Below are 19,111 nucleotides of genomic sequence, written 5' to 3' on the forward strand. Positions count from 1 at the left end.
TCCTGAATGCATGCTTTCCAGATCTGTGCTGATTTCACACATCAGGTTTTATAGCATTGGAGGTTTTATCCTTGTTTTTTAGTCTTCATTTTTATATTGTCACTAGCTTTTAATTTTTACTGCCAGATAAGAAATGGGCTAATCTGGATAAAGTCATTTCCTGGATTGTAGTAAATACTGTTTATATACTGTAGTACATCTACCATAGTAAGCACTTAGTAGATGTTAGTTACTACTGTAGTTTTAAGTTTCATGTGCATCACTGAAATCCAATACGTAAAATGTGTATTATTCCCTTTCTGTAGCGGTGGACACTGCAGTTCAGAGCATTTGGGACTTGGCTGGGGCTTCCGTGGTGACTCAGCTGGTAAAGAATCAGCCTCCAATGTGTGAGACGTGGGTTTGATCCCTGGGATGGGAAGATTCCCTGGAGAATGGAAAGGCTACCCACTCCAGTATTCTGGCCTGGAGAATTCCACGGACTGTATAATCCATGGGATCACAAAGAGTTGGACATGACTGAGCAACTTTCACAAGGCCAACAGAAGACTCTTTTAGGAAGGAGGCTACATTTGCTCAGAGTGCTGTTACCGTGGTGGTGGTGGGTGGTTTAGTGGCACAGTTGGTATTGGCTGGTGAGTGACCCTGCTTTGTTGTGAAGTAGCAATATCATATCCAGAGAACTGCTACATGTTTGTTTTCTAAAAGTGTGGTGGATAATTAAGATGGATTATTCTGGCATTTTGTGCTGGTCATTAGAAAAATAGTATCTGAAAGCAGATAGGAGAGTGGACCTTAAAAATCAATGGATCTGGTAATTTGCATCAATTGCTTCTGGTCAAATACAGATGAAAAGATAAGTAATAACAGAATTAGGAAAAGTTAATGGGAAAAAGATGAAGAAACTTATTGCAAATATGTCATCAACTTTTCTTCTGTGAGCTTGTAGGCAGACTGGAGTTAATAATTGTCAGCTGCTAGGACAAGCTCAATATCTTAACTGACAAAAGGGAGATCCTTTACAATTCCTAGCTGGACCATAAATAACATGGTGCAGCTGAAAGAACAGAAAAAAGAGCAGGGAGGTACCCCAGGGAAAATGTTGACATTTAAACCACTCTGTTAAAGAACTACCTACATGTACTTAACATGTCCTGCTCTGGTACATACACCTTCCGATCAAATTTTGAAGATGACGTAAAAGTCCCTTTCTCCCCACTGACAGTGCTTTTTTCAGTGCTGTTAGAACAGCAGGGCTCATTAGCAAACTGCATAATAATGGAAAATGAAGCCTTTTGAACTACCAAAAGGACTTTTAGCAATCCTTTCTACAAATTTCTGACAAACTAAAGAGTTTTTCTAATATCCCATTTGTGTCAAGAGAGTATTTTTCTCATTATGAAGCTATAGATATACAGTTTCATAGCAAATGGATTGGAGAACGGACCCTGAACTAAGTAATACCTTATTCCTCACTTGTCACTTCATCAAAATAAAAGTGTTTTTCTTATTGCAGCAGAAATAGGCATTCATCACTTGAAATTTTAAAAATACAGATAAGTGAAAGGAAGAAAATATTTAATAAAAATCGCTAATAATTCCATCAATTAGAAAAAGATTTCTATTCAAATTTCACTTTTGAGTTGTAAAAGTTCTAATCATACTAATCTGAAGTAAATACCAAGATTTCTCTTAAAAAGGAAACTGCTTTAGTGTTTTGAGGTTTTAGAGATACCGGATGCATATTAAGATATATTGCATAAGCAAACCACAGTCATTTCAAAATAGCTTATGCCATTTATAAAAGCACATGCATTAATTTACATGGATTTTAAAAATACAGTTTCGCATGCTTCTTCTTGATCTTTGAGTCTTTAATGCCTCTATGTGAATTCTTTACCTAATCTCTGGTGTGTCCCTGAAGATGATTCATTATTTTCCTTCCAAACCCTGATGTTACATAATTGTAACCTTTATTTGAAAAGGAAAAGTAAGGCCATGAGGACTGCATGGAAAGAGACCGCGTTTGTCTTGTAATCCCACCAATGAAGGCGGCCTTTGTGCTCCGCGCGGGGAAGTCAGAAGGCAAATGGCAGGATGGCCCTCTGGATTTTAACTGATAGACACTTGTGACTCATTGAGTACCTGGCCCAGCCTCATTCCTCTTTCTGCTTTCCCTTTCTCATACTCTTTCTAGCTTCTCAGTTTGGATCCAGAGACATCTCTCAAAGCTTTTCTTCTCTATTCTGTTCCAGTTTTTCACGAGCCCCATTTAGTAAGTATATTCCTCTCTGGAGATGTTAACTGTTTCTCACCCAAAACAATTACATTGGAAATGTCATCATACCTTGTCTTCAGTCAGATCCTCCTGGCCTCTGTAGCATGTTTTGATAAATAATTGTACTAAAACAATATTTGAATCAGTAATCTAACACTTGTAATTGATTCCACCTTCATAGCTTGGTTTTACTTTTTTCTTTTTCTAAATTTTTTTTGGCTGCACCCCAGCTCGCGGGATCATAGTTCCCCAACCACAGGCCGTTGTACTCCAACCCAGGCCCTTGGCAGTGAGAGCATGAAGTCTTAACCACTAGACCACCAGGAAGTTCCCTGGTTTTATTTTTTATTTACATTTTTTAGAAACCCTAGAAAAATTTGTAAAAATTATTACATTTTATTGACTTGTTCATTAATAAAATTTCACTGTTAAAAACAGAAATGTCTGAGACAAATAGTTAATTTTAAGGTCTATACTTTCTTTTTACAAATACTATTTTTTCCTATGGCTTTAAGATAGAAAACAGTGGATCCTACATGCCAGTCTAGCACAGGAACATTTTCTTGATTCTCTGGTTATCAATTTGCTATCTGTGGTTCTGTTTTTAAGTTTTTTCTCCTACATTTGATATTTTATATTTATTTAATATTGAATGGCAATGAGTAGCTCTCAGAGACATTCTTATTAATACCCCTATATTAGCCTAATAATGCTTACAGGACTATTTGGAGTGAGATGCTGTTTTATATTAAGTACACTGCTGGTATCACATCTGTCTCTGATTCATGTGATGGGATGTGCCCTCTCCTTTGTTTCCATAGCACCTTCTACATACATTTCTTAGAAGAATTCTTTCAATATGTGTTCACTTGTCATTCTCAAAAGATTGAATTCCTTAAGAGCAGTGCATGGCATATATAATGCTAGCTGAGTAAGTGAAAGAAGGAATTAATGAAATGTAAAGAGTCAACTCATTAGAAAAGACTCTGATGCTGGGAAAGATTGAAAGCAAAAGAAGAGAGCAGCAGAGGATGAGATGGTTAGATAGCATCACTGACTCAATGGTCATGAATCTAAGCAAACTCTGGGAGATGGTGAAGGACAGAGAAGCCTGGTGTGCTGCAGTCCACGGTGTCACAACCAGTTGGACACGACTTAGCGATTGAACAACAAAGCTAGCTATATGAGGTACCAACCTGTTTTAGCTAAGAGCATGAACTCTGAAACCAAAACCATGTGGATTCAAATCTCAACTCCATCATTTAGTACAGTATGTCCATGGACAGGGCTTCCCTGGTGGCTTAGCTGGTAAGGAATTGCATGCAATGTGGGAGACCTGGGTTCGATCCCTGGGTTGGGAAGATATGTTTATGACATTTGTGCATCTCAGTTTTGTCATTTCAAATATGGGATAATTACCGTACCTAACTCATACATTTGTGCTTAGAACAGTATATAAGTAACTGTATCTCTATACAGTATCTCTATACAGTAACTGCTGTATATGTGTTTGCTACTATTGCTATCATCCTTTTATTTAATAGCCCTGGCGTGGAATAGCAGGTGCCATTAGGAAATTGATTCTGGAATTCAGGTTTTCTCCTGTCATCATGAAGAAGTATTTTCTTTCCACTTTGGGTTCAGGAGCTTTCAGTGTGGAAAGAGGCACAGGCGGTCTTTAGTACATCAAAAACTGAGGACATTTGTACCTTTATCAATCATCAGGCTGCACAGACTGGCCAGAACTAACAAGGAACTTTTTATTTCAATCAGAATTGTATCAACTTAGCATAGGAACAGGAGAAGGAAATGGCAACCCACTCCATTGTTCTTGCCTGGAGAATCCCAGGGATGGGAGCCTGGTGGGCTGCCGTCTATGGGGTCGCACAGAGTCGGGCACGACTGAGGTGACTTAGCGGCAGCAGCAGCATAGGAACGATGTTACCTCAGGGAGACTCTGATTCATCTTACTTCTGAGGATAAAACAAATTAATTATTAATTAATAAGCATAGTTTCTTTGGTAGGTAAAAATCTTTAACAACAGTGATCCATGGGAGAGATGATAAAGGAGCTTTAGATAAACAGAGTAGGAAGACGGGATTGAAAGATTTTTGAAGTCTGGCTCAACTGTTGGATATTTAATGATTTTTGTTCTTGTCATTTTGAAAAAGTGGTCTATTAGATATGATTGATTGTATCTAGCTCTTGGCCTCAGGTTTATTTATTTTTTAGTTCCCCTCCTCAACATTTTATTATGAAGAATTTCTAATACACATCGATGTTGAAAGATTTAACAGTGAATACTCATGTGTTCAACACAAAGATTCTGCCATTATTGGTTTTCTATACTTTGTTGATCACATATCTGTACACTTAACCATGCCTCTTTCCATCCCTGATACATTTTGTCTTCTTGTATATTTGGTTAGTTTATTTTGATAAGAAAATCATCATCTGAATGGGAGAAGTCAATGATTTATTCTCAGCCCCCAGGATAGTAATAGCATACACATACATGAAACAGTACTTTTAAAAAGTTGATGGTAAGAATTACTCTTACTGGAAGGATTTCTTAAGAGTCAAAGTAGGGGTAGAGTAAAAAATGTGAGAGCAAGTGAGAGTGAAAGTCGCTCAGTGGGGTCCGACTCTTTGCTACCCCATAGACTATACAGTCCATGGAATTCTCCAGGCCAGAATACCGGAGTGGGTAGTCTTTTCCTTCTCCAAAGGATCTTCTCAACCCAGGGATCGAATCCAGGTCTCCCGCATTGCAGGCGTATTCTTTACCAGCTGAGCCACAAGAGAAACTCAAGAATACTGGAGAAAAATAAGGACTTGGGAAAATAATTCAACAAATAGGTAACCCATGAAAACATTCTTTTTCATACAGTATTTTTAGTTTCACTTTGCAAACTACACAGAACCAATTGTTATTGTTTCCAGTAAATGACAACCATCATGGAGCAGAAAAGGAAGTAAGTTAAATGGAAAGTTTTAAAGAAAATCCCTATAGGTGGAGGCTAATAATATAATACAAAGACCTAAGATATCAGTTTGTGTCAGCTTTACATCCTCTGGACAACTTACAGAATGTAATTGTGTAGCTTTCCTTTTCACTAGTAGTACAGAATCCACAATGCTAGCCCTTGTGGAGTTCTGCCCGCAACTCTGAAGGGCCTGAATAGATCATAGGGCAAAATCTTGATTATGATTCAGAAAAGACGGCGTAGTCACTTTGTTCCTCATGAAGTAAGCAAACACTCACTAGAAAGCTGTGATTCTTTTGGAGGGCGATTTCTGGTTGCTGTTGTTTTCTGACAGTGCATGTTTACTGGAAATGCAGAGCTGCAGAGTACTAATGAGCATTTATCCCTTCTATTTTTAGTTCACTTCTTTAACTGAGATGAACATGATATAATCTCACTGAGTCAAAGGATGGCATCTAGTCCTGTGCTTCCCGCCGAAGACCAACAGGTTTCCTTGGGCATTGATGATCTCCATTTTTCATTGCAAGGTAATTAAGATTGGTTGGGGTAACCCCATGGCAACTATGCAAACCTCACTGTCACCTGTTCACAAATTGTACGGCTTTCTGTCTCTGTTATGGTAAAATCTATACATGTTGTTGTTGTGTTAGTCGCTCAGTTGTGTCTGACTCTTTGCAACCTCATGGACTGTAGCCCGCCAGACTTTTGTGTCCATAGAATTCTCTAGGCAAGAATACTAGAGTGCGTAGCCTTGCCTTCTCCAGGGGATCTTCCTGACCCAAGGATCAAACCCTGGTCTCCTTCATTTCAGGAGGATTCTTTACCGTCTGAGCCACCAGGGAAGCCCAAAATGTATACCTATGTCTGTATTTTTCCATTTGTAGAAGCTTTAAGTATACTTCAGTATCTTTATTGCTCTCTCAGCTGCTTAGGAAAATAAGGAATACCTAAAAGGAATTTGGTATTTTGGTTTTTTACTCTTCAGTGCGTGTGTTTTTTTTTTTTTTTTAATGAAAATTAAATAGTTAATCATAGTTCGCTTGTCATTGTTTACACTTATTTTACATCTTTTTGTAAATCCTCTTTTAAATGTAATATGCTATTTTTGTCCTAATAAAAAGGAATAACAGTAATACTAAAAGTGAATGAACTTCCAGTCACATGAATTATGTATGAATTTATATGAGTACTGTCTATTTTTTTCATGCTTCTTGGCAATCTTTGTTATGTATTTTGAAAATTCATTAATCACTAGACTCTACCTTTGCTGCAAATCTTAGAGCCAAGTAAAGTTAGCTAGTGTAGAAAAAATAAGGCTATAGCAAGTCTTTGAAAATATTTATGTAACTGTGTTTTAAAGTAGTATACGGATTATTGACAGTATTGTGTAACATTCTTAGAATGTCACTTAGAAGCCATAGCCATAGGTTTGAGTCACTTGTTTTTTAAAATTTTTAATTTATTATTCTAAAATTGAAATATAATAGACATACTACAATGTATCAGTTTCAGGTGTACAATATAACAAAATTCAATATTTGTTTACCTTGTGAAATAATCACCAAAATGAGTCTAATTAATATCTGTCATCTTACATAGTTGCAGAATTTTGTTCTTGTGATGAGGACTTTTAAGATTTACTCTCTTAGCAACTTTTAAATATGTAAAGTATTGTTAACTATAGTTGCCATGCTTTGCATGTGAGTAACAATAACTCATGTGACCTAAAACGTGTCAGGAAGATAGTGCATCAATAAATGGTCAGGTAAATCCAGTTTCTTTCTTTTTCCTGAATCAATTGATCCTGATATTTATTTATTTATTTTTTCATTCCGGTTTTATTGAGATATAATTGATGTACAGCACTGATGAGTTGAGGGTGTACAGCCTAATGATTTGACTTACATAAATCATGAAATGAATATCACAGGTTAGTGAACACCCATCATCTCATATAGATGCAAAATCAAAGAAATAGGAGAAATTTAGTTCTATTTGATGAGAACACTTAGAATTTACTCTCTTAACAATTTTCATATACCATAGAGTAGTGTTAATTATATTTATCATGTACATTACACCTCTGATACTTATTTATCTTAGACTGTGTGGAAGTGAAAGTGAAGTCGCTCAGTCGTGTCAAACTCTTTGCAACCCCATGGACTGTACCCTATTAGGCTCCTCAACTAGACTTAATTTAGTGGGCCTTTTGAAACTTATAGGTATATTTAATTACTGTGCTATGTAACAGGAGCTAATATAGTGTTGGAAGTCAATAAAACTTCAAAAACAACCAATCAAACATACGAACTCATAGGAAAAGATCAGACTTGTTGCCAGTTGTGGCAGGGGTGGTGGAGTTGGCTGAAGGCAGTCACAGGGCACAGACTTCTAAAGGCAAACCTAATTTCAAATGCTGGCTCTGACACTTACCAGTTCTTTGGACTCAGATAAGAGACTTTATCTTTTTGAGTCTCCGTTTCCTCGTATTTAAAATATGGGTGATGATGCCTATCTTGCCCCTGCGCTTTGAGGATGAACATTATGCAGGCTTAGCACAATGCCTGCCAGATACAGAGTAGGAACTCAGTAACTGCATCATAATTTCTTTGTATATATTGCAGTTCAAGTCTTTGTTCCAAAGGATTTTTGTGCAGGAGCACAAGGCTAGAGTAGACACTGTGTGCTGGATAGGAAATAATTGTAAACCAGAAGTCTGGTTTTCATTGACTTGTGTTTTGTTTTGTTTTGACATTTCTATTCAACTCCGGGAAATAGTGGAGGTCAGAGGAGCCTGGTGTGCTGCAGTCCGTGGGGTCACAAAGAGGCGGACATGACTTAGCGACTGAACAACAACAACAACAATTCAATGGCTTCGCATCACATGTGCAATGAAGTCGAAACTTCGTGGTGTGGCTCACACATACTGTTTGCTGTGCACCTTTCCCTGTGTCCTCCTCTCCTACAAGCACCCTGTTCTCCAGTCCCACAGGCCCCTGAGGAGTCATACCCACACCACCCCACCGACTGCTTGTGTGCTTTTGTTAAGGTGGTTGTCGCTCCCCTGCCATCTCCTCCCACAAGAGTCCAGCTCATCCAGTCCTCCCATGTCCCTGTTCATCCCAAACTTAGCCAGACTCAGCTCCTCCACAAGCCCCACTCTTCCTTTGGCTAAGATTTACGCTTCTCTTTTCTCCCATAGCGGAGAAGGCAAAGGCACCCCACTCCAGTACTCTTGCCTGGAAAATCCCATGGATGGAGGAGCCTGGTGGGCTGCAGTCCACGGGGTCGCTGAGGGTCGGACACGGCTGAGCGACTTCACTTTCACTTTTCACTTTCATGCATTGGAGAAGGAAATGGCAACCCACTCCAGTGTTCTTGCCTGGAGAATCCCAGGGACAGGGGAGCCTGGTGGGCTGCCGTCTATGGGGTCGCACAGTCGGACACGACTAAAGTGACTTAACAGTTTCTCCCATAGCACCTACTTTAGCACTTATAATAGTGTTCATATTATAAGTGTTATATTTAAAAATGCTTTCTTCCCCATTGCAGAGTTTTATGCAGCATGCTCTAGCTTACACATCACCCTTTTGTACATTATCTCATTTGATCCTCACACCCACACTGTAAGGTAGATATTTTATCTTCCAGATACAGGGAAGGAAGCTGTGGCTCACAAAGGTGGAATTACTCTCCCAGGGTTACACAGCTAGCGAGCAGCAGAGCTAGGTTTTGACCTGGAGGATAGCTCTCTTTCCACTGCACCACACCCACTCTGACACAGTTCAGAGAACAACCTGAAAGAGGAAATTTCCCTAACAACTTTCTTTGGAAAGTGCACATAAATCTTAGCTTTAATTTTAGTCAACCCATAGCAAACTTTTATTTTTTTAATTTTTACAGCCAATATGGATGGGCATTTTTAAGTAACATTAATCTCAGGTTCACAAATAGCTCAAAATAATGAACAAATTACTGGTAAATGAGTGTTTCCTATAGCATGTTTTTAATAAAATTTGGTTATTACAGTTTGCTTTACAGCAGGAGATGAGTGTGGGCTGTTTGGCAGGGAAAATGTGATATACATGTGCTGCCAGTGTGAATGATTTGCCTTCATGGTCTCTTTAGAGGACTGTAGAGCTGGGTATATTGCTCTATAGGGGGAGAAGTGGAAAGCCAATACTATAATCTAGTTGGCTTTACACGAAACAAGAGCTGCTCACATTAGCTACGTACCCTCAACCGAGGAGTTCCCGTGACTGTAGAATGAAGGCTTAATGGTGAAATGAATGGGTTTCCCAAAGTTAAGTTCTATATTGTTATTAGCAGATTTACAATGATTCTTCTGGCTTGAATTCTTTCTGGTTGAAAGAGAAAGAAAGCAAGGAGGAAGAGAAGAAGGAAGGAAAGAACTTGTATGTACTTCTGACGGTAACTTTGGTTTCATTGCAGGATTGTTAGCTATGTAGACAAAAAATTGATAGATAACATTATGAATATTAGTTACTTCCAAACTGCAGGCTGTTGGCAGTAGTCTTAAAAGCATTCAGCTCTGTCCACTCTGTAAGCCGACTTGTATTTCACAAAATTCACACGTGCTTAATGATCCTTGGAGTAATAGGAAAAAGAGATTTTATGTAAAATGAGAGGCTCAGGATGACTGCTCATAAGAAAGGTTTTTCCTCCTCATTTCAGAGCCTTTTTAAAAGGAAGAAAGAGGCCTATTTAACTAACAATGCCTGTTTTATTTTAACCAAAAAGTTACATAAGATGAGACAGTTACTGCCACACCTTGCCTGCAAATAATATGCTCAAGGAAAGATTAAAATGTCTGCATTGAAATGTGGTGAATCATTGTTGATATGCTATGAAAACAAGGTATCTTATGTGTTCAGGGCCAACAAGGCATCAGACCTAAGGAATCAGGCAGTGCCTTGCTGAAATTTATAGAGCAGGACAATAAACAAGCAATTTTGTCTTTCTCTTTGTTCATCATTTGTGTGATCTTTGAGAAAATGTCTTTATGGAGGGATTTTTAAGGGTCCTTTTTGTAAAGAGAGATTTGTGTTTTCTTAGTGTAATGAGGATAACAGCATTGAAATGGTTGGCTTTTGGGGAGGAAAAGGAAATGGAATTTGTGAATTTGAGAATTTATGAATTTGATTAATGTAAAAAAATGGAATTTATTATTTTTTTCTTTTTTTTATTTTATTTTTAAACTTTACATAATTGTATTAGTTTTGCCAAATATCAAAATGAATCCATCACAGGTATACATGTGCTCCCTATCCTGAACCCTCCTGCCTCCTCCCTCCCCATACCATCCCTCTGGGTCGTCCCAGTGTAGCAGCCCCAAGCATCCAGTATCGTGCATCGAACCTGGACTGGCATCTCGTTTCATACATGATATTTTACATGTTTCAATGCCATTCTCCCAAATCTTCCCACCCTCTCCCTCTCCCACTTTAATGCATTTTGTGCTACTATGGATGGTGCACATTTGAAATAAATTATATATATGAAAGTTCAAGCTATTTAAAATGAGAAATAAATGGCTGCTATTTGCTTAACTGAGGTTTCCATTATAGAATTTCTTTACACCTTTCCATTGGATTTCTTACTTGGCAAAATGATAGGTGCTTCCTTCCCTTTTATCCTAAGAGAATAGTTAACTACATTTTTTTTTTGTCTGAAATAACATCTCTGCTAAGCTCATCAGGTGGGGAAAGTTATGTTCAGAGGATAATTCTTTGATGTATGGGGCAGATATGATTATAGAAGCAGTAAGGGGTAAAGTTGAATAATACCACCGAGTTTTCAAGTTGTATGGGATTTTCTTTGCTATTCTGTTTAATTTTGAGATGAAAGGAGGAATCCCTTCAGTAGCATTTCTGAGATGAAGATTCTGGAGGGAGTTGAATTCAAGCTAAGAAGTTTGAGGATTATGCTTTTAGGTAGCGGGTAGCTATGGGTCTTGAGAAGAAGAGGACAGGGTCCATGGTCAGAATTGTGCTTTAGGAGACTAATCTGACTTTAAGGTATGGGAAGATGAGAAAGTGAAGTTGGAGAAACTAACTAGAGAGCTCTACTCAGTACTCTTTGGTGACCTAAATGGGAAGGAGATCTAACAAAGAGTGGATAAATGTAGAGGTATGACAATTCAGCTGGCTGTTCAGCAGGAAAGTAACACAACACTGTAAAGCAACTGTAGTCCAATAAAAATTAAGTAAAGAAAAGCTTTGCAAACATCTGGGTGTTGAGTAATATTGGCTTGGATTCGGGTGACAGCAGTGAGTAGGAAAGTATGGGACAGGTAAGAAACTATTAGGTGGACTCTGCAATTATAATATATAATATAATATGACTCTGCAAATATTGACTATGGATAATAAGATGGAGAAGAGCCAAAGTTAGAAGCTGAGCTGCTTGAAATAAAGCAGTAGCAACTAAAATGTCCAAAGACCTCCCTTTTGAATTAGTGTGTTTTCACTATTATAATAGCATCAAATAATAAGACCATTAAATACTATTTTATATCAATGTTTTTAAAATAAATTGTTGCAGATAAAAGATCCTGTTTTCAAAGAAACTCTTTCTTGAGAACTTCCTATGTCGTGGAAAACTTAAAAGCATAACACACAGGTAGAGGACCCATTTGAAAGTCAAATTAATAGTGAGTGAAACTGACACCTGGAATTTAACACAATATTTTAAATCAACTATAGTTCAAAAAAAAAAAAGTGAAATTGACTGACTATGCTGACTCATCTTATGATATTATAAGTGGCAGCTGTGACAATTTTGAATTATTTTGGACAATTAATATATTTCATATTTAAGTTTTCTTTTTAACACATCAGATCAGATCAGTCGCTCAGTCATGTCCGACTCTTTGCGACCCCATGAATCGCAGCACGCCAGGCCTCCCTGTCCATCACCAACTCCCGGAGTTCACCCAGACTCACGTCCATCGAGTCAGTGATGCCATCCAGCCATCTCATCCTCTGTCATCCCCTTCTCCTCTTGTCCCCAATCCCTCCCAGCATCAGAGTCTTTTCCAATGAGTCAACTCTTTGCATGAGGTGGCCAAAGTACTGGAGTTTCAGCTTTAGCATCATTCCTTCCAAAGGAATCCCAGGGCTGATCTCCTTCAGAATGGACTGGTTGGATCTCCTTACAGTCCAAGGGACTCTCAAGAGTCTTCTCCAACACCACAGTTCAAAAGCATCAATTCTTCGGTGCTCAGCCTTCTTCACAGTCTGATAATTTGGGGGCCATAAAAGGACACAAGAAATTTATGTACATGGAGCACATTATTTTGTTTTGAAAAATGAGGTGGGCCCATGATACCTCATTAGAATGACAGTATTCAAATACAGAATGCAATCATCCATTAGACAAAGGACTAGGAAGTAGTGTGTATTCTATTACCTTGGCACCATATGAGGAATTAACTTTCATGCAGTCCTGCTAAAATGCTGGTGGATGGTTAATCCTCTGCATGAACCTGTATAAAACCACGTTTAGCCAACTTACTGTGTAGTTTCAAACAATGCTCATATGTTTTATTTAGTGCTGTTATCTTCCAGATGACATATTTTAAAAGATTGAAAAGCCCTTTGTGCCTTCTGAGTAGACATGCTTTGTGGACTGAGCAGTGAAATGTGAGTCTCTATAGTTATTACTCTCATTTATTCATGATTTACTGAGTATCCATCTGAAGGGTGGCTTTCAATTTAAGTATAATTTTTAATAATATTAGAAAATATTTATGTTCATTGAGGTAGATTACAAGCATAATTATGTGATGTAATGTTGAATTTTATTCAGTCGTTCACTAAATACTGGATGCCAACCATAGGTAGGGTGTTAAGGCTGCAAAGATGAATAGACTGAGCACCTTCCAGAGATGTGTAGCCAAGCTGTGCTTTTGCCTGTTGATGTCAGGTGAAAGGGACATCAACAAATAATACAAGTAAGAACTTCACTGGAGTTTTTCCTGCTGAATCCTCTGTAATTGTTTCTTATCCTGGAGTTTCCTTTCATCTTTGGACATCACTTGTTCTAATCAGCCATCTGAGTTCCTCTAAGGGTGTGTTAGGTACCTGTTAGGTACCCCGTTAGGAAATCTTGTATCTTTATTGCCAGTGAAATTTCTGACATGTTTTAGGCTTTTAGTAAACAACTGTGTAATGAAAAAATGAGTGGCCATTCCAATATAAAAGTATAAATAAGGAGTTTGGGATTAATATATATTCACTACAATATATAAAAAAGATAATTAACAAAGACCTACTGTATAGCATAGGGAACTCAATATTCTGTAATAAGCTATATGCAAAAAGAAGCTGAAAAAGGATGGATGTATGTATAACTGAATGACTTTGCTGTACACCTGAAACTAAAACACTGTTGTAAATCAGCTATATTCCAATATAAAGTAAACATTTAATTTAGAAGGAAAAAATATATATAAAGTACCCTGAATTTGAAGAGTTGTTCTGTGTTCAGGAAAATTAGGATAGAAATAGAGATTTCTTTAGAAACAAGGCAGTGAGGTGTGTATGTGATGTTTAAGGGCTCAATAGTGTTTTAGTATCGTGTTTCTGAGAGAATTTCTACTCAGCCTTATGACAGTGAGTGAATGAAGCTGTGTGAAGTCCGAGAAAGAGGAGTAGATTTAATAAAATGCTTTTGAGTAGAATTTCTGCCCTTTTGTACTCAGGTCCCCACTGTGGAATTTTGATGGATCTGATGAATGAAGGGTAAGAAATGTGCAGACAGTATTTTTGCTCCTCTAACCAAGGCAGACTGCTTCATAATTATGAATAAGAGCAAATTATCTCTGGCTTTCTATTTTTTTGCCAATTAGATGATTATTACACCCAGAGAAATTAATTAAGTTATAGTCCTTCATCAGCTATCAGTGCTGTACTGTTTCAACAAAAAACCTTCCAGAAAATTCCTGAAATCATAATAGCTGAGGTCTTTTGCTATTTTTTTTTTTTGAGGATTATTAACCTCCATATTGTAAAGCTTCATAATCTTAAAAATATTTCAATTAAATGAAAAACACAATAGCTCTGTAAGAAGTAGTGTTTGCAATGAACAGTGTTTTTCAGGGAAAGGTCCCTTTCCCCCCTCCACCGCTGCCCCTTAGTGGTATATACTGTTTCGTCTTCTGGGAACTTTGGTTCTGTTTTTGCCAGGAGTTTGGGGATAAGCTTACTTTATTCTGGGTCAGTTACATTTTGAAAAGTAGGGCAAGATAAATCCAGGGTCATTTAAGAGTCCTGTTAAAGTAGGTTAACAAAGATCTCATTCATTCCTTATAGAAATCAGAATCCTTTTTAATTAGTCCCATGGGAGATACAAGATTTTTCTGAGCATTTGTGTATGCCTGTGTCTTGGGAAGGGGTGTACTTATATGGAGCTTGAAGTAGTATGTTAGAAAAAATAAAACTCAAAATGATTTCCCCTTAGGAAATGGTAAAGTTTGAGATAAATATGAGAGATTAATTTACAACCACTTAGTGGGTTTAGTGTGTGATTTTATACTCTAAAAATCAGAGGTCACTGTAAATGTGCCTCTTCAAGGGATTACTTCCCTCATCTGGTTTCATCACTGGTGATTATAATTCTTCCAAACGGTTCCATTTTTCTAGAACGTTCAGCAGAGAAACTTGGTAAAAGCTAACTGATGGTGTTTGTTGTTCTCAGTATGTATGGGAGGTGAAGTCGACTGATAACCACCAGGTATTTTTAAAGTCATTTAAAAATGATAGATAAGGGCTATGAATGATTTATTACAGAAATAAACGCAGTGAGTGATGTTCTCAACGTGTGTGTCTTTACAGGAGAGGTATGAGAGTCTGGATGAACACTCTCTCCGGGTCAGTCTCTCTTGGTCATTCATGGTCTTTGAAGTGACACATGTTGAATGAGCATGGAAAGAAAAGGGAGAAGAGTAGCTACACACACTTGCTGTCTGCCTCTGGGGGTGGGCAGCACCCTCAGGTTTTGCTTTGGTCCTTTCAGCCTTTGCTACACAGAGGACTGCCAGTTACACGGGCAGTGAAATGCTATACAGTCAGAGCACTTGGTTCAAATACAGAACACGCGTGGCCCTTCTCAAATTTGAGTAACGTGTAAGATCTTTCCAAAACGTTGGCGTTGTTGGCCCTGTCTTCAGTCAAGGATATTCATGGTGGCAACTAGTTCTGCTGTGTGCCTCCCTCTGCCTCAGTTTGAATGTTTACTTGGCAGAACTTCCAGGGTGGTTTGATGTCTTCAAAACAAAATGTTTCAAAAGTACAGGTGAATTTGCACTGAATTGCTTCATTGCATAATTACAGTTTTTATGAATACAGGTCAATCTATTCACTAATATATTCATGCAACCTGTGTTCCTTGAAACACCACTTGTATCAAGCACTATTTTTTTTAATCGAGCACTCTTTTGCAAGATTATTGAGATGAACGACTCCAACAAACTTCTTGTGTCCATGCATTTCAATTGGAGAGACAAACAATAAATAACAAAAAATATCAAATATTAAAAATGGATTTATGTAATTGTTGTTTGGGTGTCTTCTTTAGATCAGGTTGTCAGAGAAGGAGAAGACACTTAAGGAGAGATTGAATAACATGATGGAGCTGCTGTGCAAAGAACTAGGGAAGAACATTCTAGTCTGAGGCAATGGCTCAAGGCAAAGCTCAAAAGTAGAAACAAACCTGGTGAATTTGTGGAGCCAGGGGAGCCTGGTGTGGTTGGATTGTGGTGGACGAGGGGCAGTGTGATTGGTATTGGAGAGCAGGGCAAGGCAGAGCTTGGTCAGGCAGGGATTCGTCAGCTCTAAAGTTAACTTGTGTGGAAGGGAAACCTTTGGAAAATTTTAATCAAGGGAGTAACATGATCTGATGTACATTTTCCAAAAGATTATTCTGGCTGCTGGGTGGAGAGGGGATTATCTGGGAGTGGGAGGGGAAACAGGAAAGCCAGTTTTGTTGTAACCATGGTGAGATATCATAGAATTTGGACCAGGGTGGTAGCAATGGGATGAAGAACCATGGATTTTTTTTTTTTTTCCAAAGGATATTTGTGAATGTTGGGATGTGTGGGGGTGAATTATAGGAGAAATTAAGGATAATGTATACTAATTAAATAATTTTCTATTAAAGAAAAAAAAAGTGTCAAAAAAAAAGGATAATTTCTAAATTTTTGCCTTGAGCAGTTGAGCAGTTGGTTATACCATTTATTATGATGAAGAAGTTTGGCGGATAAACAACTTTTGGGGGAAATCAAGCATTTATTTTTTCCACGATAGATATCAGATGCTTATTTGATATCCAAGTGGAGATGTCTAGTCGATAACTGGATATCAGGATTCAAAGTTCTAGACTTCTAGAGACTTGACAGCTATCAGCATATGGCTGGTGTACTTAGATTTAAAGCCACAAACTGAGATCACCTGTGGAGCTAGAGCAGCCCTTTTAGGTCTTGAACACCTTTTAGGTGTTCAGAGGTCAAACAAAAGAGGGAGGAGACAGGCAAAGAACACTGAGGATTGGTCAAAGCCAAAGAAGGAAAACTAGGCAAGCTGATGGGCTGGAAACCCCTCCATAAAGGTATTTCAAGAAGAGGATATGGTCAATTGTGTTGAGTAGACAAATGGCCACTGGATTTGGGCTCATAGTGTCAGTTGGTGGCTCAAACACATTCGCTACACTCAGGTGGTGAGGTGGAGGCCTGACTGGAGTGAATTAAGGAGAAAATGAGAGGTGAGGAAGCAGAAACAGTGACTTAACATTTCAAGAGATTTGGATGATATCAGGTACTTGTTGAAAGAAAACGGGATTTTTTAAAAGTAAGAGATACCACTCCATTAATGGTTGTGCTTTCCCTAAGTATAGGTTCGTTTTTTCCCTAGGGCCCCATTCATGTATTTATTTGTTACTAAGCAAGTTATTTTGTAAAATGCTTGTGACATATAAGACACTGTACTGAGCACAGGGAATGGCACATAGCTTTTGCTGTCCTGAAACAAAGATACACACCAGTCTATTGGCGGTATAGTATGATGTGTGCTACGGGAGGGAGGTGGCATGGTGCTGTAGAAGTTCAGAGTGGGAACACCTCCCTCAGACTTGAGGATCAGGGAGAGCTTCCCATAGGAAGTGGTTTCTAAGCTTAGACCTGACGTGTTAACAGATGAGAAGGCTGAAGATGGAAAGAGGGTTTCAGGCAGTGGTGACAGCGTATCAAAGCCAGAAGATGTCTGAACGTGGCACATTCAAGGAAATGGATGTTCAGTGAGTCTGAAGTTTGGAGTTTGAAGGAGAGTGTGAAAAGACAAAGTCATGTAGGGACTTCCCTGGTGGTCCAGTGGTTAAGACTTTGCCTTCCAATGCAGGGGGTGTGGGTAGGTTCCCTGGTTGAGGAGCTAGGATCCCACATGCCTTCAGCCAAAAAAAACCAAAACATAAAACAGAAACAATATTGTAACAAATTCAATAAATACACTAAAATTTTTTTAAAAACTGAAGTCATGTAAGTGTACAGAGGTTTGACATTTTTCTTAAGACCAAGAGAAGGCAACAGAAGCATTCTGAGTAGAAGCTTATTCAGAACTGGTGATGCAGAAATCACCTAGGGGGAGCTGTTACCAAAGTCTAACTGAGACATAATCGTGTCCTGATCTAGGAGGCGCCAGTACAAATAGAGAGAAATGGGTATCCAGAGATATCCAATAGGCCCAATTTTCAGAGCTTTGAAATTTAAAAATTTTTATTTTATTTATTTATTTTTAAAATTTTGACTGGAGTATAGTTGATTTACAGTGTGGTGTTAGTTTCAGGGGCACGGCAAAGTGAATCAGTCATAGTAAAAGTGTGAAGTCGCTCAGTCGTGTCCGACTCTTTGTGACCGTGGACTGTGGCCTACCAGGCTCCTCATCCATGGAATTTTCCAGACTAGAGTATGCCGGGGACCAGCCCCGGCTGATCCAGGGTATTCGAAGCGGGGACGGCGTCGGCGAGGATCAGGAAACAACTGCTTAATTAAACGTTAATTAAGGATATAAAGAGTAATAGAATGAGGATAGCTCAGTGAAGAAATTCAGTGGAGAAAAGAGGCTGAATAATTCAGCCAGAAGGTAAGAGAAAGAATGACATGGTGAGACCAAGTTTCGGTGAACAAGGCCCGCACTTTATTTTCCAAAGTAGTTTTTATACCTTAAGTTATGCATAGAGGATAATGGGGGAAGGGGTAGAGTCCTGCAGTAAGCCAGGCTTTCTTCCTGCAAACTTATCATATGCAAAAGTTTAGGTGATTTGCATCATCTTCTGGCCCGGAGGCCTTTTTCTCTAAAGGTGATTATTCTCAAGTCAGGCGCCAGCCTCCAAAAAGCATTAGATAAAGTTGCATTCCTACAGAGCAAAGGTGTGGTGGGCTATAACAAGAAAAAGAATTAACTCAAGGGTCCCAGGTTACAAACATTAAAGCTACTATTTACACCAATTATATTAATCAATACACTGCCAGGGACACAGCAGGTAAGGGATATGGAGACTTAGCAGCAAACATTGGCCCAACAAGTGAAAATCCCTTCACCAATACAATTTCTAATCAATCTTTTGACTGCTCAAAGGAATCTGTATTTAGACAGTTTAGAACATCTCATGCCTCTCACAGTTTGGAGGCTCTGAGCAATCACATGTGGCCGGAAAAACCTATTCAGGCAGGCTAGAGGACTTCCAAGGGAGTTTGTAGGTTGAAACACTGTCACACCCAGGAATTATTAACTGGAGCTATAAGCTAACTTTTTTCAGAGAGGTAGTGGGGGA

The 19,111-nt window shown here is 38.5% G+C and overlaps 1 protein-coding gene across 9 annotated transcripts in view; it reads left to right on the plus strand.

Annotated features, from left to right (window-relative positions):
- Positions 1-19,111, plus strand: part of SYNE2 (spectrin repeat containing nuclear envelope protein 2) — a 325,236-nt gene that overhangs the window by 47,611 nt on the left and 258,514 nt on the right. For all 9 annotated transcript variants that reach the window (XM_070796701.1, XM_070796700.1, XM_019969038.2 and 6 more), the window contains one exon: positions 5,665-5,793. In XM_070796701.1, coding sequence (XP_070652802.1) covers positions 5,715-5,793 — 79 coding nt within the window. In that variant the 5' untranslated portion in view covers positions 5,665-5,714. The remainder of the gene's footprint in view (positions 1-5,664; positions 5,794-19,111) is intronic.

This window comes from Bos indicus, chromosome 10 (assembly GCF_029378745.1).
Source record: "Bos indicus isolate NIAB-ARS_2022 breed Sahiwal x Tharparkar chromosome 10, NIAB-ARS_B.indTharparkar_mat_pri_1.0, whole genome shotgun sequence".
Lineage (NCBI taxonomy): Eukaryota > Metazoa > Chordata > Mammalia > Artiodactyla > Bovidae > Bos > Bos indicus.